The 25,394-nt window shown below is 37.5% G+C and overlaps 2 protein-coding genes across 2 annotated transcripts in view; one reads left to right on the top strand and one right to left on the bottom strand.

Annotated features, from left to right (window-relative positions):
* Nucleotides 1-600: 600 nt before the first annotated feature.
* On the bottom strand, nucleotides 601-5,268 carry LOC107758536 (dead end protein 1-like). Its single transcript, XM_016576295.1, has 4 exons — nucleotides 4,824-5,268; nucleotides 4,531-4,636; nucleotides 2,528-2,989; nucleotides 601-1,629 (listed from the first exon to the last, which is right to left on the bottom strand). The coding sequence occupies exons 1-4, from the start codon at nucleotides 4,845-4,847 to the stop codon at nucleotides 1,088-1,090; spliced, it is 1,134 nt and encodes a 377-aa protein (XP_016431781.1). The 5' UTR covers nucleotides 4,848-5,268; the 3' UTR covers nucleotides 601-1,087.
* A 12,238-nt stretch (nucleotides 5,269-17,506) lies between these two features.
* LOC107758535 (GDNF family receptor alpha-4-like) overlaps nucleotides 17,507-25,394 on the top strand; it is a 34,151-nt gene continuing 26,263 nt past the window's right edge. Inside the window, exon 1 of the mRNA XM_016576294.1 lies at nucleotides 17,507-18,029. Coding sequence (XP_016431780.1) covers nucleotides 17,987-18,029 — 43 coding nt within the window. The 5' untranslated portion in view covers nucleotides 17,507-17,986. The remainder of the gene's footprint in view (nucleotides 18,030-25,394) is intronic.

The raw sequence follows: 25,394 nt of genomic DNA, 5'->3' as shown, positions 1-25,394 counted from the left end.
CAACAATACTACAGTGAGAATAAAAGTTACGCCTTCTTTCTTTATGTGAACATTTGGGCGGTGTTATGCAAATCTTCCCACATAGTGACGTAGATATGTGGGGGCGTGTTAGAACGAGCCGTTTTAGGTAGGCGTGGCTGACTCTTACCTTTTATAACGAATATCTCTTTGGATTTGAGACTTTAGTCTTTGCAACTTTATAGATCTTCTTTATGCACCAAGAGCTTGTAACACTCAAGAAAAAGGAAAAATTTAAATCGCACCATATGACCCCTTTAAGTCAATTGTAATAATTGTAAAAAAAAAAAAAAAAGTAAAAAAAAAAATCTTTAACTACAGTAGTAATATTTCTTAGACAAATTGTAATTTTACAGTTTAAATAAAATGTTCTAATTTTTCCAAATGATAATTAAATTAAGAATTGATTATTTTAGTCAATATATAAAAAAATCACAATTTTTGAAAGACATCTCTTAACCCATGTGATTTAAGGTCTCATTCATATCTGTAGCCATTTTCTGCATGAATGTTTTGACTTCTTACCACAAGTATGAGCAATATATCCAAGTCATAATCAGGGACTTGAGCCTACACAAATTATTTCTTGAACAACTTATTTACTGTACAAAAGTCATTTCTAGTCAGTACAACCCATCAAACAAGGAAACAAGAGCACACCATGCAAAGTCAACAAACGTGACAAACACGCAAAACAAATCGTGAAAAATCAAATACGTGAAAAACACTCAAAATAAGAAGCTGTGAAAACATGCAATCATCCAAATGTGATGAGGCTGACTAAAATTACAAATGATTAATATTGCATTGTTAAAATACCATAAAACATTATACCAACGAGAACATAATACTTCAAACCTTTTTCATACCACTGAATTCAAGAGCTTGTAAAATGAAAAGAAATCCACTGCCCAGATTGGCTTTTTTTTTTCCCTTTAACATTAAACTAAATACTCGTTTAATCATTCATTTCCACTCATTCATCTGAAACAGTACATGCCTTCAAACCATAATACCATAATACTGAACGTAAAACTGATAACGTTACATTACATTAACAGCTCAAATTTTAGAAAGGTCGCGCATTTGAGACTTTACAGATGGTTTGGATCACCAGCTCGGCGACGGCTCGATAAACCTCCTCCTTCGTGGCCTGAATGCTGGGGCCTGGAAGGATCTGGATAACCCCATACAGGGGAATAAGAAAGCACGGGATCAGGACTTTGTAGCTGAAGCAGAGGAAGCCGTCGGAGCTGGCGTGATGGAAGCGGACTTCATACTGAGGAGTGCCGAGTCGGTTCACCTCGCACATCCACTGCAGCAGAGACACAGCGTCGCGGTTCACAGGGCCTTGAGGCTTCATCTCATCTCTCGGCGGACCGGCCAGACCCCCCACGGCCCGGAAGAAGGACTGGAGAGGGGGGTGGGCTGGGACATCCTGAAGGGAGGGCTGAGGGTGCAGGTGGGGAGGGGTGATGGAGGGTTTGGGGAGGGGACTCAGACCAGGTGGGGTAAAGGTGCCGTCTTCTTGTCCGGTCTCAGATACATGCTTTGACTTGGAGAAGGACGTCCATTTCACGGTAATAGAAATGCCGTACTGCTTCTTAAAAGCTGAAAAGACAAAGGAAAAAAAACAACTTAAAAGATAAATACTTCAACATATTTTGTTGAATGTTACAATACTTTCTTAGTTTAAAAAAAATAAAAAAATAAAAAATAAAATTAGTACATTTTAGAAGACAGCATATTGTTAAAAAGATGCACCAATCCTCTATTTTTTCCACCTCATTTACTGGTCTTAAAAAAATATATATATATATTCAATGACTTCATCATCCTCCTATCTTCAAATACAAGCAAATATATATTACATATAAACATTTGAGAATTTTTTTAAATTTCTAACTGCTTCTAAATGTTGAATATTTATGCATTTCATACCATATATTGCTGCTGTTCAAAAGTTTTGGGGACGTTAGAATTTTAAAAGATTATGGAACATTCCAACATCAAATTAAAATGTTCTATTTTAATAAATTACAAAACGCAATTTATCCTGTGATGTCAAAGCTGTATTTTCAGCATCATTACTCTAGTCTTCAGTGTCACATGATCCTTCAGAAATCATTCTTCTAATATGCTGATTTGCTGCTCAAGAAACATTATTATCAGTTAAAAACAGTTGAGCTGCTTCATATTTTGGTGGAAAACGTGATACTTTTTGTAAAGGATTCTTTGATAAAGTTTGAGAGAACAGCATTTATTTAAAATAGACCTTATTTGGTCACAATCAAATGCATTTGAGTAAAAGTATTAAATTAAATCCACACACACACACACGAGTAGATTAATAAAATGAATAAACCCTGATGTATTGCTTAATGCATACTACACGGTGTATAAAATATACTGTACTACAAATTCACATACTACACATGCAACCTACTACTTTCTTTTAAAATAATAGCCCTTCAGTTAATAATCCAAATATTTCCATCCCCTGGCATACCTTGCGCAAGCACTTTCTTGGCCATGGATGCGGCGTAGTGGGAGGAGTAGTTCACTAGAGCCACAACCTCTCTCCCTTTGGGCCCGGCCGTCTTCAGCAGGACCTCCTCCACCCCGTCAGACAGCATTCGCAGCACCGTCAGCAACTCCAGCTGATTTATGCTAGTCGGAAGATCCCCCAGACGCAGCTGCCGCTTCTCTGTGCTCTTGCGCACCATCAGGCAGCCCCCTTCCGGCAGACGGTAGTGATGCAGGGTCATGACGGCGGAGGCGGCGGTGAGGGGGTCACCGTACTTTGCGTAGGCGAAGCCTCGGTTCTGCCCGCTGAAGTTCATCATGAGACGAAACTCGTAAATAGTGCCAATGCTCTGGAAAAGAGGGATCAGGCAGTCCTCGTAGATGTCGCGTGGGATCTGACTGATGAAAACCTCACAGCCCGGCCCGGGAACAGGACCTTGCCACCCTGGAGTAAGAGAAGAAAGTAAAGGGAGTCAAAATGAGTGATAATTGTGACTAGGATTATATTTCAAAAATATTGCATGATTAATGTTGTAATGTTGAAATTTACACATTTGAGAATAGTATGAAACATACATAGATCCATACATTCATAAACACACACACTTACACAAACATGAAGTTATGTATATAGATAGATATAAGTTCTCATTTATATGTATATATACACACACTTTTGCCAAAATACACTTTTTGAAAGTGCTTTAATAAATAAAAATAAATCCATATAAATAAGCGAAAACACTGGTAAGCTGAAACTTTAAAGCTTCATGAACTCATGTCGACTAGCAGTCAAACTGTCGACAAAAAAACCCTCATAATAAATTATGATCATGGACACTGAAATGCTCAGACTGTCAAGATCTGACATACACATAAGTTCTCATTTATATGTATATATACACACACTTTTGCCAAAATACACTTTTTGAAAGTGCTTTAATAAATAAAAATAAATCCATATAAATAAGCGAAAACACTGGTAAGCTGAAACTTTAAAGCTTCATGAACTCATGTCGACTAGCAGTCAAACTGTCGACAAAAAAACCCTCATAATAAATTATGAACATCATGGACACTGAAATGCTCAGACTGTCAAGATCTGACATACACATATATGCATATAGAGTTTGAGATATATTTCATAGTACACGAAGCTCTTGAAGATATAAAAATCAAGGCAAATAAAAATCCTCACAATATGATCCTTTAAAAGGTACAATTATACTCTGAAAAACTGATGAAAACATCACATAACAAGCACTGACCAGAGACTCAGATCAAAGCTGAAAATTAGACGTACTCGTTGAGAAAAAACTAGAAGTACCATCTATGCACTCATGATTTGTAACATTTAAAAGGCATTTTATACATACCTATGTATATATGTATTACTTTTAAAATAAACTCATTAGGGATAATATTCCTGAAGTTAACAGTGTGACAACTAAGAGATATTACTTACGCAGAAAACACTGTTGGTGTCTGATTTAAACAAGTTATTTATATCTAAAGGAATCAACACGTTAGAACTTAAGTTCCCACATCTACAAATTTTACTTTAAAAAGGATCTTGAACTAATCATTTCCATCAAGCAATAATTAAAACCATCCAATCAGCAATAATTGAGCAGCAATGAGGACTTGAAGTCTAATTGAGCTCCAGGTGTACATGTTTTAATGGAGGTAAAGACAAAGCACAAAAGAGGCATGGTTCAAACTTTCGTATCAGTTCTACATGACAAGCTGCTTTAAACCCAAGATGATGAAGATTTATTCCTAAAACCTCTAAAAGGAAAAGTAAACGGCTTGTTTCTGCTCTGCTGAACGTTATGAAGGAAAATAAGAGGCCATGTGCTACAGCTCTGTCTTCATCCACACCACACTTCAGTCTCATGCTATGAGACATAAAAGAGCTTAAAATGCCACAGGTTGTGTTTTAATTGCAAAAGGCTGATCATCTCAGTTCCATTCAGGAGTACTTACCCGGAGGAGGACCACCATATTTCCTCTGCCCATTGACCTGTGTTAAAGTGATTGAGCTTTTCTGCATCCATTCTTGTAGTGACTTCAGTCTCTGCGTGTTCAAAACCTGCCAGAAATCAAATTAGAGAGGTGGTGTAACGCTTTCCGTGTTATGCCGATGAGCTGAAGTGCTCTCAAACGCCAAACTGGGATGACACGCGAATAAACTCATGTTGCGTCAAATTGTTACTGCGCAAAGTTTGGCAAAACAAGTGTGCTGTTTATAAATATTAGCTGTAAATAAACTCTTTCACCTGCTGTAGCTGCCGTCCCTCCATGTCGCTGTCCACCTGTGATAGCACACCTGTAAATTGGTGGAAAAGTCAAGCAAAGGTCATTAAAATAAAGCTCAAGACTCTCTGGAGACACTACTGGACACGCTTGAGGGAAGGGGGCGGATTCTGCGCAGCGCGCTCAAATTTCAGTCCTAAGCAGAGATGGTGCTGATACTTACACAATTAAGATTTTATAGACAGTTGTTAAATGTATAATTGTTCATGTCTGCATGAATGAATCTGTTATGTAACTTTTTTAAACTGGTTTAATTGGGGGAACAACAATTAGAGACGTTCCGCTCTTCACCAGCAGGTGGCAGCTGTGCATGTGATTATTTGAGCGAACTCGGCAACACTGTTACTGTTTTAAAAAATGTTTCATTTCATCTTACGAGAGTCATATACACTATGTGCAAATACTTTTTTTTTCTCGTTTGGTTATGTGTTCAAAACAGCAGGACATATGGAGATCTTTCAGTGTTTTTATTCCAAGGAAAAGTGTTGTATTAGTAGGTGTCCTGCTGGGCTGAGTTTTCACAGGTCATGTGACCCCTGCGCCAGTGGACGCTTTTTAAAGAGTTGTGTTTTGTGTTTCTTGGACATTTGATGTATTTGTTTCCAAAGTGTAATATTTCTTGCTTTATTTTTTCTTTATTTAAAAAATATATTTTATTACTCCCTTTTTTTCCACAGAAAATTGGATTGAGAAAAACAGATGCTTTTTCAAGATTTGTGTTTTGACATTCCACTTGTTTGTTTTCATAGCTAAGTATTTCTCTTTGTCTTGCTGTTTATAGTTTTTTTTTCTTTTCTTTTTAATTATTTTCTAATTTTATTTATTAGATTAAAATGCAATATAACTATATTTATTCATGAAATAATTAACTATTTTTTGTTTATGGTAAATGGATGCCACTCACTGAAATAAATATACACGATGATTTGGAACAGCTAAATATAGTAGGCATGTGTACATTGCACAGCATGCAAGAGTTTCTAATCCAAACATTTTTTTCACAATTAATGTTAAGATGTCAATTGTGAATAAATCTCAATATATGTGTTACTTTGAGATGTGGTAGATTTATGTATTATATTACGTTATATTATATTATTATTAATTTATAATTAAATTTACAAAAATTTGGATTAAAATGCAACACAATGTCCTCTACAGAGGACAAAACTCCATAGCTGGTAGTCAGGAGGATATAACTGTTTATTTATTCATGAACTAATTAGCTTTTTTGTTGTTTTTGCTTATGATAAGGTACAATCTGATGAGTTCATATAACAATATAACACATTTGAAACAAGCATCATCACATTTTTTAACATATCGTATGCAACACTGCACAGTGTGCATGCAAGAGTTCCATTCCTAACATATTTTTATCACACTTCATTTTAAGCTGTCAAGTGTGAATAAATAATCTCAAGATAACGCTGTTTGTAACTCTGCTTCAAAGGCCATGCTTGTTAAAAAAAATTCATTTTTTATTATGTACAAAATAAACGTAAATCTTCAGACTCATCTTGATGTTTTAAACAAAAATGTACATAACCATGACACCTTGTGTTTAATCATGCATAGGCCTAATTCAGATAAACACCATCTGAGTTTTTCAGATGTTGGCAGATGAATTAAAGAGTTTAGTGTGTCATACAGCTCTGGCCAAGTTACAATAAAATGTAGGTCTGGAGCACAAATGACATGAAAATGATCAAAGACAGTATTTTATGTAGCGACTTTTGAATTAACACCAGCTTAGCGAATACATGAGTGCAGGTACACAGTTTGTCAGTGTAAAATGATGCTGTGCCAGATGAAAGGCAGAGCTTGGCTTAGTTCGCAGTGTAGCCTCCAGCTCTGACTTTTTAGCAGGAGAAAATCCCTCCGTTGCCTCACAGCCTTTTAATTCTCCGAAAAGAAAAACAGACAGAATAGACAACTACCATATGTTTTTCTGGTTCCCCTCTGCACCTTTCATCACTTGCTTCTTTCCATTTTCCGGGCTGTGAGATGTGTGATTAGTCTTTTTACTGTAGTGCAATTACAGTTTGTTTGCATGGAAATAAACACATCTACACCTCCTAATGTAGCGAAGGTCATAAAGCCGCCTCACACTGTCACGTGTACTGTAGTCACAATGATATCATTAAACACTTCATTTGATTTAGAGACTGTGCAGTTCATTTTCACAAATTGGACGTGTGGAAATTGTGACTTGCTAGTTAGGTCACCTGTGGATTGATGGTTTTATTCAGCACCAGGTTTGAAGGTGATAAAAAGAACCATATACATAGGGAGTTTTATAATGAAGTTGTATTCAGATATTACTGTGTTTCTTGTTTATCCAGAGCCTTGTCTCTGCCTTTGGCTAATTAATTTATAACCTTTTACATCTAAACATTAAAATTGGGCCTATCTGATTGATGTTATACCTGGTTGCTATGCAATGTGTGGTGCGTAGCGACAGTAGTTCCTTTGCCGTGGGGTCGTCACGCACATCTGTGAGCCTGTCCTGAAATGCACACACACGCGCTCTTATACCCCAGCTGCCCCGCCTCATGAAGAGGCTGATCCCAGCCCCTCTGCCACCCCAGGGCTCACTGAGGGACATGCAATCTGTGCAATGTCAAAACTCATATCCTCATGTCACTCACCCTGTAAACACACTCACACTAACTTTCAGGGCGTCTCAGTGAACTTTAATCTTCTTTTGACATTTAGGAATAGTGCTTGATCTGATATAGGGTTCTATATTTCTGCTGTGAAATTAGTTTTCTAGACAATTATGAATAATTGTGCCAATGCATGACTTTTTTTTTTACAAGTAAATAAATAAATGTGTGTGTGTGTGTGTGTGTGTACTTGTTTATGCTACATTGTGGGGACCAAATGTCCCCACAAGGATAGTAAAACCTGAAATTTTAATAAATAATAAATAAAAACATTATTACAAATAGTAAATGATGTTTATCTGCAAGTGTAACAATGCAAACAGGTTTTCTGTAAGGGGTAGGTTAAGAGTTAGGGTTGGGGTTAGGTGATAAAAAATATTGTTTGGTCAGTATAAAAGTAATAGAAGTCTATGGAAAGTCCCCACAATTCACAGAAACAAACGTGTGTGTGTGTGTGTGTGTGTGTGTGTGTGTTTTATTAAATGTATTTAATAAAAACGCAGAAAAGTAGAAATAACATGAAATATGGTTCTAATTTAGAATAACTATTTTCTATTTTAATATATTTTATGTATGAATTTTTTTTCTCTCACCAATGCTGGATTTATTTGATCAATACACACACACACACACACACACACACACACACACACATATATATAGGCTATACAGTAAAAAAAAATCTATAAAAAGTAATATTGTGTAATATTGTGAAATATTATAAATATTATTACAGTTTTAAATAACTATTTTCTGTTTTAATAAATTATAAAATGTCATTTATTCTTGTGATGTCAAAGCTGAATTTTCAGCAGTCATTACTCAGTGTCACATGATTGTCACGTCAAAGTGTCACATGGTAGTCTTTATCATGTCATATATATGTATATTGTAAAAAATGACATATTCTAAACAATTCTAGCTCAAAATTCACTACAAATATTGATAACAAAAAGTCTATTATTTATTAAAAGAGTTGGTTAATTTGAACTGACACTAGAGGGCGGTAATGTTCATTAGTTGATAATCTCAAAATGGTTGAATATCGGCTTGCCTGATATCGGTCCATGCAGTTTAATTTTCAACTAGCATATCTATTTTGCAAAAAGATACTTATGTAAACTCAGATGTCATATCTCAACAGATTAATGTTGATTTTATACCCTAACTTCACATTCTTAAATTGTTCTTTCGACTAGCTATTTATTCATTCATTTATTCATTCAGGAGGTAATAAAGCAGCTTCCATCTTAAGTGCAGGAAGAGCTATCATTTCTTAAAAGCCTATCAGCGCCACAATAAATAGTAAACAGTAACTGTTTCAGAGAGAGGAACAGCTTGCTCATAGCTTAGAGGCTCCCTGATGTTTTAACCTGGGAAAAACGTGACTCACGTTTCTGTGCATTCCTCCCTCCAGCCCCACTAAAACCTGATTCTCTCATCACAAACTACCGCCTGCGTACTTAAAAGGTGTTTGCTAAGGCAATTGTCATTATTATTATTATAGCTCATACCTAAGGTTAGGAGTCTCATCAAACATAAGAAGCATTAAACCTTAATGTGTGGCTCATTCAAGGGATGTTCACCCAAAAAAACAAAACAATCTGTCATCATTTAGGCTAGGCACACTCATGTTTTTAGAAACCTGGGTGCATTTTTTCCCCCTGTGGAACATGGAAGCAGATATTTTGAAGAATGTTGGTAAAGAAACAGTTTCAATTCCCATTGACTGCCATTGTATTTTGTACCCTATAGGAAAAAAAATGTAGCCTAGCCTACAAAATCTGTCACTGGTATGCACAGTTTAGGTTCTATGTACCCTTTAGGGATATAAAAGGTCCAAAAGTGTAAGTTACCAGCCCAGTGACAGCTTTTGTACCTTTTTTTCTGACAGTGTAGCCATATAATTAAAGTCAATGGGAAACTGTTTGATTACTGACATTCTACAAAATATCTTCTTTTATGTAGAAATAAATGTATAGAGGTTTGGAACCACATAAGGGTGACATAAATGATGTCAGAATTTTCATTTTTGGTTGGAGTATCACTTTAAGTTTGTGCTACAGATATGAATGACAGCTCAAATCTATTAGGCAGAAAAATATTACATGGACGGACTGGAGCCTCTGATGAAATCTTAACTGACATTTCTAATTTATGAGCTCACCAACTTTAACTTTGTGATGCGTGTATGTGTTTTCATGTGCATTTGTGTGCGTTTTAATAGTTGGACTCGTACCTGCTGAGCACATGAAATGTGTTTTGTGTTTTTTTTTGGGTGCCACATGCTCTTATTTGCTGGCTGATTGCATGTGCAGTGGTGAGTGAGTGTGTGTGTGTGTGTGTGTGTGTGTGTGTAAGTGAAACATATGAACACTAGCAATCAAGGTGAACAGACGCTGCTAATTCAGGTTGCTGATAAAACGTGTCGATGGTCCTTTGTGGGGCTTTCATTACTGTAGCGGAGTCGTGCGTCTGTGTTTTCTGAAGCGTGCTGGTCAATATTAGTACTAGAGTCTATCTCAAAGGGACATGTTTGTTCTTCCTCCACCCCACCCTCTTCCTTTTCTCTGTCATCTCGCTCTCTCTCGCTCTGTTGTGATGGGTTTGATGCTGACAGCCAAGACAAAGCCTATCTACAGGAAGTAGAGGTGAATGTCAGCAAGAACAAGGCCCTGATAGTGGACTTGGTAACACTTTACAATAAGGTTCCATTTGTTGACATTAACAATGCTAAAGCATTTATTAATCTTAGTTAATGTTCATTTCTACATTTACTAATATAGAGTTTCCAAATGTTTTCTTAAGCTGAGCCCCGTAAAATATTTACTTGAAAAGTTTAAGTTAATATTTCAATAATTTAACACCACATTCACGTTCACATGTTTGCAGGATAATTATAGTTAATATTACTAAAACCATAAAAAATGTACTTGAAATAAAATAAATGTTAACTGAAATACAACTTAAGGGAAAATATGAAATATTAAACTATATAGACATTAAAAAACAATAACTAATAAAAATGGCAAAAACACACAACAAATTACTGAAACTTTAACTAAATTATAATATAAAAACTAAAACTAATTCAAAATATCAATAAACACTATAATAGTATCCAAATTATACCAAAATAACACTAGTTCACAGTTCTCTGTTAATGGTCACATGACATACAAGTAAGTACATCTATGTATGTTGTTAAGGAGAGGTGTGCAATTAATTCTTTAAGTTATCAAACTTGTGATTTTTCCCTGACAGCTTAATAAAACAGACTCCCATTGTTCTGGCCTGCTTGTAGGACATCTTCGCATCTAAGCAAGATTATATGGCAAGAAAAACACTAAGGATTTCATCCACACTGCTGTGGTCAGATAAAGCTCTACCGCAGCTGTAGGGCCAGCAGGGGTCAGGAGGAGCTACTTTCCCTCAAGCCATCCAGATCCTTAATCAGGGGCCCGCAACCACACATACCAATAACTTCATGCATAACTAACAAACATTTACACACATTTATTTGATCTGCTTTCATAAATCACTGTGTTTTTGCATATTTGCCCCTAGTTCATTAACAAAACAATACCATGTACTGTACCAGATGAATATGAGTCATTCTATGAAGCTGCTTTTCCAAATAAATTTCTGATTTTAAAACTTCTACCAGACAAAGAATGTCTTCAAGTGTTAACACGTTGCACTGTCATCATATGCTGAAATAATAATAATAATAATAAAAAAAAAATATATGTAGGGTTTTAAAATGTTTGAAATGTTTTAAACCAAAATGTTTGGGTTATGAGGTTTTCTCATTAGCATTAAGATTTAACAGGACTTTTCTATAAATAGCTACAATAACTAAATAAACAGATTTCCTGCTTATTTATTTGACAAGGTGGATATGTCATGCTTTACCTGCCAGGCAAAAATTTTTTTTTTTTTTGATGAAGGCTGTAGCATTTGACACAACTGCTGGTATTGGTTTTTGAAGGAATGAGCACAACACGAATATTCTTATTTATTCAGGAATTCGATTTTTGCTCTAGTCAAGATGCTACTTTCATGTACAGTATCTAAACGGCCAAAAGTAGCTTGTCAAAAATGTATTATATACTTCACACCATCTAAGTTTGTGTCTCTATATGTTTCTCTGAGCTCTATAGCTGGGGCTGAAGGATTTAATATGGAAGCGTCAATGGGTAAAATTGGTTTGACGTCATGTCTTAACTATTTCAGGATTGTTTCTATCAGGGTTGGACTGGCAGCACCAATTGGGGTCTCAAATTGGGATCATTCATAGAGACACAGCTAACATCAAACCCACCACACACACACTCATGCAAACACATGTTATAATTAATAATTTAATTTAATTTAATTAAACATGTTGATGCCAGCTTTGACACCATCCTCTTCCCCCTTGGAATAAGAAGCTGGTCTACTAAATGAAAGGTCAGGCAGGCTTGATGGATAGAGTTTCTCCTGAGGATGACTAGTATGTTTTTGGCTCATGTCATGAATTTTATGCAATTGCTGCACTGCAGTGGTGTTTAAAATATATTGCTTATAGATGGAAGGAGTAGAATATATTAGCATATGGACCTGTAAGACAACAGCAGTTGCAGTTAATACAGATTCATTGTGTACATGACAAATTCTGTAAATTCTAGATATGTAGGAATGATTTACTTTTGCTCTGTGAACTCCAAACACTTAACTGTTGTGAAAAACAATTGGATATAAACTGTTCAGAATGTGGTTCCGGTGTTGACAATTTTTATATATTTTTTTTTTCTTCATGAAAGATCCTACACCAAACTGCCTGTTTATCATTCATTCCTTACATATTTAAATCTTTTAAATTACTTTTACTTCAAAATTGTTCAAATCATAATTTTAATTATACGTTTACATTATACAGGACCAAAATTCTGTCATTGTTTTCTAACCAAAACATTGTCAGTGTGCTCAGGCAAAAAAAAAAAAAAAAAAATTAATTAAACATAACTACAGTTTTGTCTTTTCCTCATTATTGTTACAGTAGTGATGTGATGGGGGAATGAATCAGAATTTGTGGACACAGATAAATGATTCTGTTTGAATTAAAATTAGTTTTTCAATTCAACTGATTTCATTTTCTGTTCAAATTTGTCTTCAGCACTGGACTAAAAAATGCATTATTAATATAGTGTGAGCGAGAAAATCATTCCATATTTGATATTGGTAATGTTCTGGTGGGTTATTATTATTTTTTTAATTATATTAAATAGAATTATTAATTAATGTATACACACACACACACCAAAATGGCAATAAAATATATTAATATATTCAAGCCAGCAAAGCACTTAACAGCATATTTTTGTGTTTACTGCACTAATTCAAATGATCGATTGTGTTCATAGAATGACTCATATATGACAAACAAAACTTTGAACTTGTCTAGTTCTCTCTTGCCAACTGTTTATTTGTTACACGGTTCATGTCATGCTATTTTATCCATTTGTAGGCCTATAATTTACTGCCAGTCAAAAGAGTCTATAAAACCAGTGTTTGTGAGAGATACACATAAACAAACAAACAAAAACTTGTAAACTTGTATTAAACATGTAAACATTAACAAACAGCTTCAAACATTGCTGAATTCTTCCTGCTGACAAATTATGTGAGTAGGTCTAGTCGTTTGGCAGTTAATAATATGAATTAATTACACGAACTAAAGCAAGAGTGCTAAAAACTACTTAGTGGGCACGACTTTATATTTTGTGTGTATTTGCGTAGCCCAGAGGCATAAAGTTGTTCTATATCTGTGAGGGAGACATTCAAACGGGCCGTAAACTAAACACATCTGCCAACTTCCTCTTTTGGCCTCAGGTTATCAAAGCCCTGCAAAGCCAGTGATGTATAAAAAATCAGTTTGGAGATTTTCTCCACCTTCTCTTCATAACCTTGGAGATGAGAAAATATTTTATTCAGTGGATTTAGTCGTTTTAATATACCATGTACATCCCCGCTGCTCGAGCTTATGTATATGTGTAGTGTTAGTTTGCATGTCAAAAATAGATTGCAAGAGATGAGAATAATGTTTATAATTGCAAAGGCCTTTGTGTTTATCTGTGTGTGCGTGTGTGTGTTTAACATGGAGAACTGGTGTAGTGTGAATTGCAGTAATTGCCTTGTTTGTTTTGTTTTGGCTGGTTCTGTGAGCTGGTAAGCCACTGCTTCACTGCCTCTGATTGTTTGTCATTTGCCATTTCAAGTGGAACTAACAAGCGTACAAACCGAGTGGGATCGAGAAAGTGTGTGTGCGTGTGTGTATGCGCGCGTTTGTAATACTCTGAAGAAAATATACTGTCTCTTTTTTCTCTTCTCTCATCAAGTAAAATATTCCTTCCACCTACGGACATTTTAATTTGTTACGACGTCCACATCTCTGTCATGTACACAGAGCACCGGATGATTATATGCCGGGCAAAAGTGGGTGCGTGTGCGCTCGCTTGCCTTCGCTTTAGTGTGACACCTGAGTCACTGGAAGTACATTATCGCTAATGTCCACTTCTGTGAAGTGACCTCATAAATGACCGCTCGGCTACACTGGCAGCGAGATAAGAGTCTGATAGTGGAGTGCCACTGAAAAGGTCACAGCTATCGTAAAGCAATGATGGGCTGAGCGAGGGATGAGTGGCGAGGAGGAGAAACAGAGCGAGAGAGGACAGACGAATGGAAAGATCTTTGTGATGATGATGAAGGGAAGACATTGCAAGTAAGAAACGGTGTGGAAACAGGGGAAGGTAAAACATAAATATATGTTTAGTAAAATAGATAAAATGGACAATGCATTGAAGAACTTTTGACTCGGACTATTAAGCAAGCACACTAGCAATCACGCACAAAACCGTAGTAACCCTGGCAACACCCCAAACCATTACAGTTTTGATGAGTAGCTAACTAAAGGTAGCGAAGAATATTGTTCAGTAGTCTGACACTTTAATTATTGTCGTAGTGTAGCTTTTCCATTAGCGAAACATTTGCGGTGTAGCGCGACCGAAGAGAAGTAAAAATCACTATCACCTAAATGGTCCTCCTCATAGCGTTGGAAAGTCCGATTCATTCCAGTGAATCGGTTCGTCGTAAATGCTCCTCTCTGATGCTGCGTTGGAAAGCCTGATTCATTCTAATGAATCGGTTCGTCCTAAATGGTTCTCTCATTCATAAATAGTAATGGAAAGTCCGATTCATTTCAGTAATCGGTTCACCCTTAAATTAATCTCTCTCATATGTTGTGTTGGAAAATCTGATTCTTTCAAGTGAATTGATTTGTCCTAAATGACCCACTCCTGTCATATGTAGCATTAGAATGTCTGATTCATTCCAGTGAATCGGTTCGTCGTAAATGGTCCTCGCTGGTTAGTCTGATTCATTCTAATAAATCAGTTCACCCTAAATGGTCCTCTCATTCATATATAGTGATGGATTGTCCGAATCATTTTAGTAAATCGGTTTACCCCGAAATGGCTCTCTCTCAAACGTTGTGTTGGAAAGTCTGATTCGTTCTAATTAATCGGTTTGTCCTAAATGGTCTGCTCTTTCATATGTTGAGATGGAAAGTCAGATTCATTTCTAAATGTTTTTTCTCATATGTTGTGTTAGAAAGTCTGATTGATTCTAGTGAAATGGCTCGTCCTAATAGGCCCGCTCTTTCATATGTAGTGTTGGAAATTCCGAATCATTCTAGGAAATCGGGTCATGCGATGATTCATGCAAATGAATGAATTAACAATTTCAGCTCCCTTTACTATGGACTGAATTTTCAACTTGGTTATAGAGTCTATATTTGATTTAGTATACATTTAGCCTACCTTTTAAAACGTGATACTGTAACCCTAATTGCGATTGTTCATTCAAAACCTCAGGAAAAATTACACATCATAATGTATTACTTTTTCTTGAAGCCTTTGGTGCAGCTACAGCCCCCCCCCCAAAAAATACGTCTTGACTGCAGTTTACTGACAATTGATATTAGGTTTTAACTTGACAAGCTACAGTTTCAAAGTAGTTTCAAGTTTAAACACTTTTTTCAAAAGTGTAAAAATCTAGTTACATCTGATTTTTGAAAAAGGGTGATAAAACTGCATCTTGCATTTGAAAAGAGGACAGAAAGTATGGGCAGATTGCCTGAAAATGAGAGAGGACAAAAGAAAAAGTGAAGTGTAGCTGTCCGGCCACTAAAAAGCCCAACCAGATGGAAGCACTCAGAGTGACGACTCCAGAGCTGTGACATCATCAGGGCAATGGCTCTGTATGGCATTTACTCTGATTAGTTAAATGGCCATGATTGTCCGCTCAGCAAACCACTCGCACACACACACACGCACGCACGCACGCACACACACACACACACACACAGATGACCGTGCAGGCTGTTGCACTGTGGTAATCAGCCGAATGTGTATCTACATAAGCCTCCTGATTATAGACCCGGTTGTTGGACCAAGTCAGACCACTTGGACAAATCAAATTCTCATTAAAGTTTCATTCGCAAATCCTGAAATCAGAACAGAAATACAGCCTTGGTATATCTCTGTGTTGTCCTGCCAACTAAACTTCAGAATCTAAAGTTCTAACGGTGTTGTGTTGGTTGTATCCACGGTCTGGACATCTCATGGCCCTTATGGGATTTCTGTGTATGGAGTTTTGTAAACAAACTGAAACGGAATACCCTGTGAACTCTCTCAACGAAGTCTCGCCTGTTCCCATATTTATGTTTTGCAGCACTGTTAAATATTGTTTTGTGGGTGATCTCAAAACTTATATCCAGATTAGCTGGGCTTGTTCAATATTGTAATTAAATATAACATTAAACATTAATTTATATGGGTCAGGTTAAACAGAAATAGCTATGCTCACAGCAATGGAATTTAGCAGCTTGATTTTATTTTATTTTTTATTAAATATCATTTTAACATTTGCTCACACCAAGGACGATAACTATAATGATAAGGTACACTCTAAAAAATGCTGGGCTAAATGCAACCCAGTGCTGGGTAAAATAGGGACAAACCCAGCAATTGGGTTGTTTTGACCCAGCGGTTGGGTTAAATGGTTAACCCAACTTTCTGGGTAGTAACCCAACCGCTGGGTCAAAACAACCCAATTGCTGGGTTTGTCCCTATTTTACCCAGCACTGGGTTGCATTTAACCCAGCATTTTTTTAGAGTGTATAGTTTATAAATTTTTATGAACTTAAAAGAATGGCAGAGTCCACACTATAATGATAAGGGCACAGAGGAACATAGTTGGAACCACTTTTAGAACGATTTATTCCAGCTGATGAACGATAAAACATTGATACCCAATCAGAATCCATCCTGCTTCTAATGAGATCCAGCATTTAAAGCTACAGACGGCAAAACTGCAGAGCCCGTTTACAGTAAACAGAATGATATCGTTCATTGCTATCAACGCTATAGTTATTGCTCTGCTGTCAATGGGCCTTTACACACTTATAGATTTCCAGTAGAACAAAAACCACCATAAGATAATGTTCATAAATTGTGTAAATATGCTAATCTGAAGAACATTTAACATAAGAGCTTTTTTAATAATAATAATAAAAAAAAACATACAGCCTAAAAGAGTTCTTTATTTCTTGGTAAACTTACGAACCGTTTTAAAACCACTGAGTGATGGAATCCTAAAAAGGACAGTTATTTTTTAGAGTGCACAGTTTGACTGACCTTTATCTCACTTTTTTAATTTTCGTAACATTTCACTATTGCTGAAAGATTCACTTGTAAACTTAGATACTTGCAGAGCAGGCTGAATTTCTCTAGCATATAGGAGCACCGACCCAGCTCTCCAGAAGGCTGGTCAGGGATTTTGCATGGATGCGCCTGAGAATGCCCGAGCCAATCACAGGGAGGCAGCTGCATGTAAAATTCGCCGCTGAGTTTGAGGACTGGATTGAGCACATTGTGCTGTGGGACAGCAGGAATCAAGCATCTGGGGTCGCTCTCACATTTACTGTATTAAACTGATGCGCACTAATGCGCACACTGGAACATCTGACGCGCGCCTTTGGTTACGCTTCTATCATGGTGATACGCGTTTGAATCGAGGATTATTATTTTAGAAAGACTCCGATCGTGAGTATAACGGACATCAGCTGCTAGTGCGTGTGACAGTTTGCAATTTCCCCCTGGTTTGTTTGTTGTATGAAATCATTGCTCCTCGGACACCCCTTACGCATTAGAAAGCTTCCGATATCGCACAAGTTTGTAGCTGGAACTGATTTTCGGACACGTCGTTTTGGAGATTTCTATCAGTCGGACGGTGGTCCTCTTGTATGGATGTAGTGGCTCGGACTGAGTCGGACCGATCCGGGGGTTCCAGACGCGCTTCCCCGAGATTCGCCAGCAGCATCACCGTCCAGCCGAGCGCATCCAGCAGCAGTCGACATGATCCTTCTGGGAATACTTCTAAATCTGTTCGTCATTAAGGGTAAGACTCTTAGAAACAGTCTCCATGACTTATTTTAACACATTAAGGTCACACTTTACATGACAGTGTTTATGCAGTACATTTACATGAATACATAAGTACATTGCATATTTACTTAAGTTAACGAACAACGTGAATAATATTTAACTGTTTTGTAGAGCTGCCTGCAAAAACAATTTGTTAGTATAACTATTGTGATTCATTATATTTACATATATACAGTAATATAAACGTGAGGTGAAAGATGAACGCAAACTAAAAGGGACTGTTACAATAGTAAAACCATGGTATTGTAAATTTTCCAATGGAAAAGATAGATAGATAGATAGATAGATAGACATTTTTATGAATGGCTCTTTGGTGGTGAACTAAACGAAACAAGACTTACTACTGTAAAACCATGGTATTGTAAAGGGAAGGATTGTCTGAGGGAAAAGATGATAGATAGATAGATAGATAGATACTTTATTTTTGGGTTGCGTTAACAGCCAGACATGTACAGTATAGAGCATAACACAATACATATAGAAACATTAGAAAAGTCTACATTATAAACTATTTACACAATACACAATATATTACAGACAAATGGACCAAGTGAGTAGAACAAGCACAACAGATATCATAAACAAGTTTTCATCGTACACATAAAAAATTCTACCGGTTGCACACGGTATGCTGTGTATTGGATGTATTATACACATTTTGCATGCATTATATTGTATATGTCATATATAGTGCATACCATTACATGAAGATCATTTGTAAAAGCCAGAACAGCAGTGATTAAATTACAATTGCATGGAAACTTATTGCACAGGTGTGTTTTAGGGTGACCGCTGTGCCATGTGCTTGTGCTGAAACAATAGAAAGGGTTTCATTTTCTAGAATGCTGTACGCTGAGCAGAACAGATGTGTCTGTCACTCCCTCACATATCTGTGTACTTGCTTATTACGTTTAACAAACGCTGTACACTCTTAAGAATATCCCCAATAGCACCAGATTATCTTTATATGCGGCTTGTAACAATAGCACAACCCTTTATGTTGTAAAACCAACATAAAGAGCTTAAAAGAGCTTAACTAGTAATATCACTTACTGTTAAATGTGTACAAAAACAAAAATGACCTTTAAGAGAGCCTCCTTTAATGTAGCATTCTGAGCTCATCATTATGCTTTAAACAATAGGTAATTATACTTCATTCATACACAGTACTTTTAATAGTTAAATACAACACTGAGATTTTCAGCCAATTAGATATACTTTACAGACCTGTGTTTATTTTCTTCACACCTTTGAATCACAACAGCATAATAGTTTTAATATCTCAGACATTAGAGGAGCTCTTCCGAGAACGATAATCCGCACAGGCCAGGTCTAAAAATATAATTTCTGTCAACAAATAACAGTATGTTATGAGACATCTGTCACAGCCAATATTATCCTAATTATGTGATGGCAGAAACGCACACACATATAAACAGAGACAGATTAGGCTGGTAAAGGGCAGCTCCATGGTGTTCCTGTAGCACAGCAACCAACATTTGAGGGATCTGACTTTCTCTCCCCACATGGGACGACGGGGTGCAATATTGCAAGTGTCTTGTGCGAGTGCTTTGTAGCCCAAGTGGCATTCATCATCATGAGTGGTGTTTGTCGCACCCTGGTGCCACGAGAACACGCTGTAATGCGTGCGCTGATCGACAGGTTTATTTATTAGCTGTGTTAATGATTGCAGATTTGATGTGCTCGCTCGTGCTGTGTGTATCCCCGGGGGTCGGGTCGTATATCAGCCACACGAATCGCAAAAGGGACCCCCTGACGGATATCAAGTGGCAAAAAGATTTCATTTCCACAGTGTATTTGCATAAATATTCCCATGCTTGAATATGTTTTTAAGAGGCGACCTGAGGTGGAAAGATGTGTACAAACATATCAAGTCAAAGATTGACGGCCTTCAGGCAGGTGCGCATGTGCAAACTCGTGCCAGCCGCGTGCCCAGGTGTGTTTCAGAAAAGATTTGCGTGCGCAACTCTGGACTTTGGCAGCTTCAACTCATTTGTCAGCGACAGATGCTGACAGGTCTGGGAAAAACATGGCTGGCATATCCGCTACAAAAAAATGAGCATTTTAATCTTGTTTTTTTTTTTTTTTTAAGTTATCAAAATTAAGTGATTTTATGCTTAACCCTCATGTTGTTATCCGGTCATTTTGATGTTATCACATTGGACTAAAACTAACAGACTTTGTTCACACAGGGTATAACAGCTTGGAAAATTGCATAATTTTTGTAGTTTATTTTTTTTATTAAGGATTGTTTGCCCACCTTGTTATACTTATGGTGTTTCTCAGTCAAAAATTACTGCCCTACAAAAAAAAAAAAAAAAATTCCCCTTGTAAATCTCTCAATATGCTATATTGCAACCAAATATTGGATTCAAAGTTGTTTTCTTTCAGTTAGCACAAGTGTTGCTTTTTGGACCTGATTGATCGTAGGGCTCATTGATCTGAGCTTCTGCACATCAGTTTTTGAGTGAACACTGCCAAAATCATCCACAAATAATACTTTTTGTGCATAAGCTCAGATCAGTGAGGCCTATGATCTATCAGGTCCAAAAAGAAATGCAAAACCTGTGCTAATTGAAAGAAAACAGGTTGACAAAAAGATTAAATCCAAGATTTAGTGATAGTATCGCAAAATGAGAGAATTACAAGCAATATTTAAAAGGTTGGTCATCTTACTGGGAACACCATAGTAGGTTTTCAGCACAGCACAAGGGTTAAAACAAGAACAAATATCTGCCAATGGGGTAAGAAAAATAAACTTAGTCCTTACCCCAGTGGTAGATATTTTTTAACTCACTTAATTTTGATTATTTTTTCAGACTTAATACCTAAAGCAATTTTGCTTCTCAAGTAAATGCATCTTCAGATACTTGGACTGTAAAACAAGTAAAAAATACTGAGTATGAAAATATTTTTTGTTGTGTAATGGTTTCTTCCTCATTTCTGCTTTTACCCAAATGAGATTCTTGCGAAAATCATGAGCTGCACAAGTTAAGAAATGTTTTGGGATGCTTTAATACACTCAGGTGAACCAGGCTTCGTCAGCGCATATACTAATTGCATGGAGAAAAATATGCCATAATGGACTCAGATGCATCCCAGCCAAGGACATACCCAGGGACAGGCGGACAGCCTAATTACACGGCCATTTTTAGCAAATCAAAGAGGAATCTTAAGAACACAGGTTCAATAAACCACACGGGACTAGTTTACAAAAAGGTAATCTTCTCTCCGGGCATGTTTTCTTCACATATGAGGGGACGTTTAGGGTCTTTTCAGGGTTGCGTGTGTGTTTTGTTGATAACCAGGATTTGGAAAGGCAAACACGGTGACGGCAGATGGTGTTGGGCTCTCTCGCCTATCCTGGAAGATTCAAGCCAAGCGACAGAATCAGAAAGAGCGCGTGCGAGCATGTGTGTGCGTGAGCTCCACTCGCACACGGCTTTTATGATGATGTTGTAGCCAATTTTCATTAAAGGCGCTGAGCGCTGTGATTTAGCGTCGAGGACCGTCTCAGCATCACGTCCCTGCAGTGCATTCCTTCCTCCCGGGGCTTTCGGATTGTCTTCCGTTTCTCCTCCCTGTCAATCAGACGGGCCCATCCGACCCGGTTCTTTTAATATCGCCGCCATGCTTTGATGTGACGTGTCACCAATAGTGAATAGATACGGCGCTCTGACCCACATTTGACAAAACCCTCAATGCAGCAAATAACAGTGTGTGCTGGAAGTCTATACAGCACATTTACTGTCAGAAAGATACTTAAATATAGCCTAGTGTTAATGGCTTCTTTTTTATTCCTTGACATTTGTCATCCTTGCTGAAAAACAGTCATTCACTATTTTAAATGGATACGAGGGTTTGTTTGTGTGCGTTTTTCTCAAGTAATTTGTCTAAATTGTTGGTTTAGGCCCTGAGATGCAGCGTGCTGTAATTTAGCTGATGGATTCTTCAGTTTTGTTTGGATCGACAGAAGAGACGTTTACTTGATATGTATCTTGATATAGTGGAGCTCGGTTTACCACAGAGGTTCAGACCGCTGTACGCATTGATTAGTTAATCACGTTAGACCCGCAAATATCGACAGCTGGAGCCGGTTTGCTGTCGCTGGCCATAAATACGGTCACACAAGGATACTTAGATTTACAGTACGCGCTTGTGCTGTCTTTCTCTATTTCACTCACCTCTTTATTTCTTTCACTCCCCTGTACAGCTGAGCTTCACTGCAGAAACTGCGTCTGTCGTTCTCTCTCAGTGTGTGCATGAGACTTAAAGCCTCAAGGTGTGTGTGTGTGTGTGTGTCACTGTCACTTGCTAAATGTGATTTTAGTGCGCGCACACACACATATCTCGTAATACCCGGCCAGCATGTGTTTGATTGCCATCAGCCTCCATACTGAGACGGTTTCCTATTGTGAGGCGTCTGCTGTCTGTCATTCTGTAATTTCTTTCTTTCTTTCTGTTTCTTTCTCACTCCATCGCTCACTTTTCAACTCCTCTGTGTACTCATCATTCTCTGAATCATTCCCTGTTGTCTAAAAAGGGAAGACACAAAAATATGAGATATTTGAGATAGTTTTATTTATTATTTTCATAGTAAATAAACATATTTAATATAATTTGGACTGTTAATCCGTACAATATAATTTACAATTATACAATGCAGTTTTAAATCAAAATAATTATAAATTAGTTGAATTAATTGCATTATTAATTATGATTAATTAGTCACAATTATCAGATGTATTTGCTCAGAAAAGCAAATGTGGATAATTTAAAGATATTATTGTGGCCGATGAGTAAAACATTGAATAGACAGAAAGTCAGTATATTCTTTGTTATATATCCATATCATTGAACGCAAGTGTAACACTTTAGTAATTTGTCTAAATTGTTGGTTTAGGCCCTGAGATGCAGCGTGCTGTAATTTAGCTGATGGATTCTTCAGTTTTGTTTGGATCGACAGAAGAGACGTTTACTTGATATGTATCTTGATATAGTGGAGCTCGGTTTACCACAGAGGTTCAGACCGCTGTACGCATTGATTAGTTAATCACGTTAGACCCGCAAATATCGACAGCTGGAGCCGGTTTGCTGTCGCTGGCCATAAATACGGTCACACAAGGATACTTAGATTTACAGTACGCGCTTGTGCTGTCTTTCTCTATTTCACTCACCTCTTTATTTCTTTCACTCCCCTGTACAGCTGAGCTTCACTGCAGAAACTGCGTCTGTCGTTCTCTCTCAGTGTGTGCATGAGACTTAAAGCCTCAAGGTGTGTGTGTGTGTGTGTGTCACTGTCACTTGCTAAATGTGATTTTAGTGCGCGCACACACACATATCTCGTAATACCCGGCCAGCATGTGTTTGATTGCCATCAGCCTCCATACTGAGACGGTTTCCTATTGTGCGAGGCGTCTGCTGTCTGTCATTCTGTTTACTTTCTTTCTTTCTGTTTGTTTCTCATGCCATCTCTCACTTTTCAACTCTTCTGTGCACTTGTCGTTCTCTGAATCGTTCCCTGTTTTTTAAGTTTATTGAGACAAGTCATAGTTAATAGTTTATTAATAGTGAGAATTGGACCTTAAAATAAAGTGAGACCAAAATAAATATTAACAAATATTAACATAAATTAGCGTTATTTTAGTATAATTGGGATATTATTTAAAAAGTATTTATTTTTGTATTTTTAATATAAAAAGTTTTAGTAATTTTGTCATTTTTATTAGTTAGTGTTTTAGGTTTTCATTTATTTGTTTCCTTTTTTTACATTTTATTTGAACTCTGTTAACTTTCATTTTGTTTTCTTTGTTTTCTTACTTTTCAAATAGTTTCTTGTATCTAATCTTAATATGCAGTATCAAGACATTCAGTGGTTGACTGAAAAATGTACACTTTGGCTCTGTTGAGCTATCAAACAAGCATCGAATACAGCAGCATTGACTCAGTCAATGGTGTGAGTTTAGGGCGGGGCTATCTGATGGCAGATGGAAAACCTGTTTGAAAGCAGACATAAATTCTGCAATTCTGTTTGGAGCCACTAGTGCAACGACACACTTCACCTTTAAGAAGAAAAATGAAAACAGTGGCAGATCAAACACCTGTCTTTAAATTCAAACTAGCACGTAACATCTCAATATTGAACTGTTTGTCAAATATGTGCGAGATCAAAGTGTGTTTACTTGTCCGTTTAACTTCAGCTGCCGCAGTAGATGGTCTTTCACGCATGGATCATCGCTCTGTGAGCTGTGGAAGGAGGTGCCATTTTGTGGTGGCGGAGTCCTAAGCCATGACCAACGCTTAGTCTGCCGGCCACAGCCATGGGTTCTCAATCACCACACGCTTTAAAATGAGGCCTAGCGCAATTACAGCCCCTGCCGCTGCAAAGGAAAACAGACACAAAGGGGGATGGGGGTCAGGGGGGAGAAATACAAGAAAGAGAAACACATGTCTCATGCTTCTACAGGAGTGCAAGGCTTTTTTCTGTCGCTGCTTAATGAAAAACAGCAAACGTAGCCATGAAATTACACAGCCCTGTCACAGTTTTCCCTCAGGTCACCCTGAGACCCAGCTGACGGCGAGGGTCTCTGGAGTTGATGACGTCTGTCAGGATTGAGCCTGAGAATGGACACAAAGCACAACGTGTCTGTTGTCAAGGACTTGGGTTGAAACTCTTGATGTATGAAGTTGGTGAATGAAGATTTTCTGCTCGTTTAAAGGCAGAGTAAGGGATTTCTGGTAGCCAATGTTTATATTTGAAATCACCAAAACAAACACACCCCTACCCCAAAAGGGTCTTGCCCCTATTTTGATTGCTCCGCCCCACACATACGTACGCAACCCAGGCAACGATTAGTTCTGTGAAACAAAGCAAAACCAATGTTACACCGTGTCTACGGACGTGAGCGGCGCGGCGCAACAAATCCCGACAGAAAACTGCTGCCAGGTTCTATTTATGACGTGCTGACACACATTTCAAATGGTTTTCAACGGTCGTTTGATCGCGTCCAGTGTAGGCAGACTTTAGCTGTTGTAGACACAGTGTTACTCACCTATTGAGAAGAAACAAAGCAACCTCGGCGTCCGATCGCAGGCCTCCGCTCCTTGAGTTCTCTCCAGCGCTGGAAAGCTGATCCGATATTTACATGGGTCCTACTTCTTGCCTTATCGTTCCACAGACGTTTTCCTCTTGTTTTTTATCCGCCATCTCTATATCTTTCTGTCGCTCGGCTCGGCTAATGTCCATCCCATGCACTGAACGCGCTCTCCTCCACATCACAAGTAGACACGCCCCTTA

This window comes from Sinocyclocheilus rhinocerous, unplaced genomic scaffold (genome assembly GCF_001515625.1).
Source record: "Sinocyclocheilus rhinocerous isolate Xijiao unplaced genomic scaffold, SAMN03320098_v1.1 scaffold474, whole genome shotgun sequence".
NCBI classification, from domain to species: Eukaryota; Metazoa; Chordata; class Actinopteri; order Cypriniformes; family Cyprinidae; genus Sinocyclocheilus; species Sinocyclocheilus rhinocerous.
The sequence above is the reverse complement of the archived record's forward strand: the minus strand, read 5'-3'. Positions and strand labels throughout refer to the sequence as shown.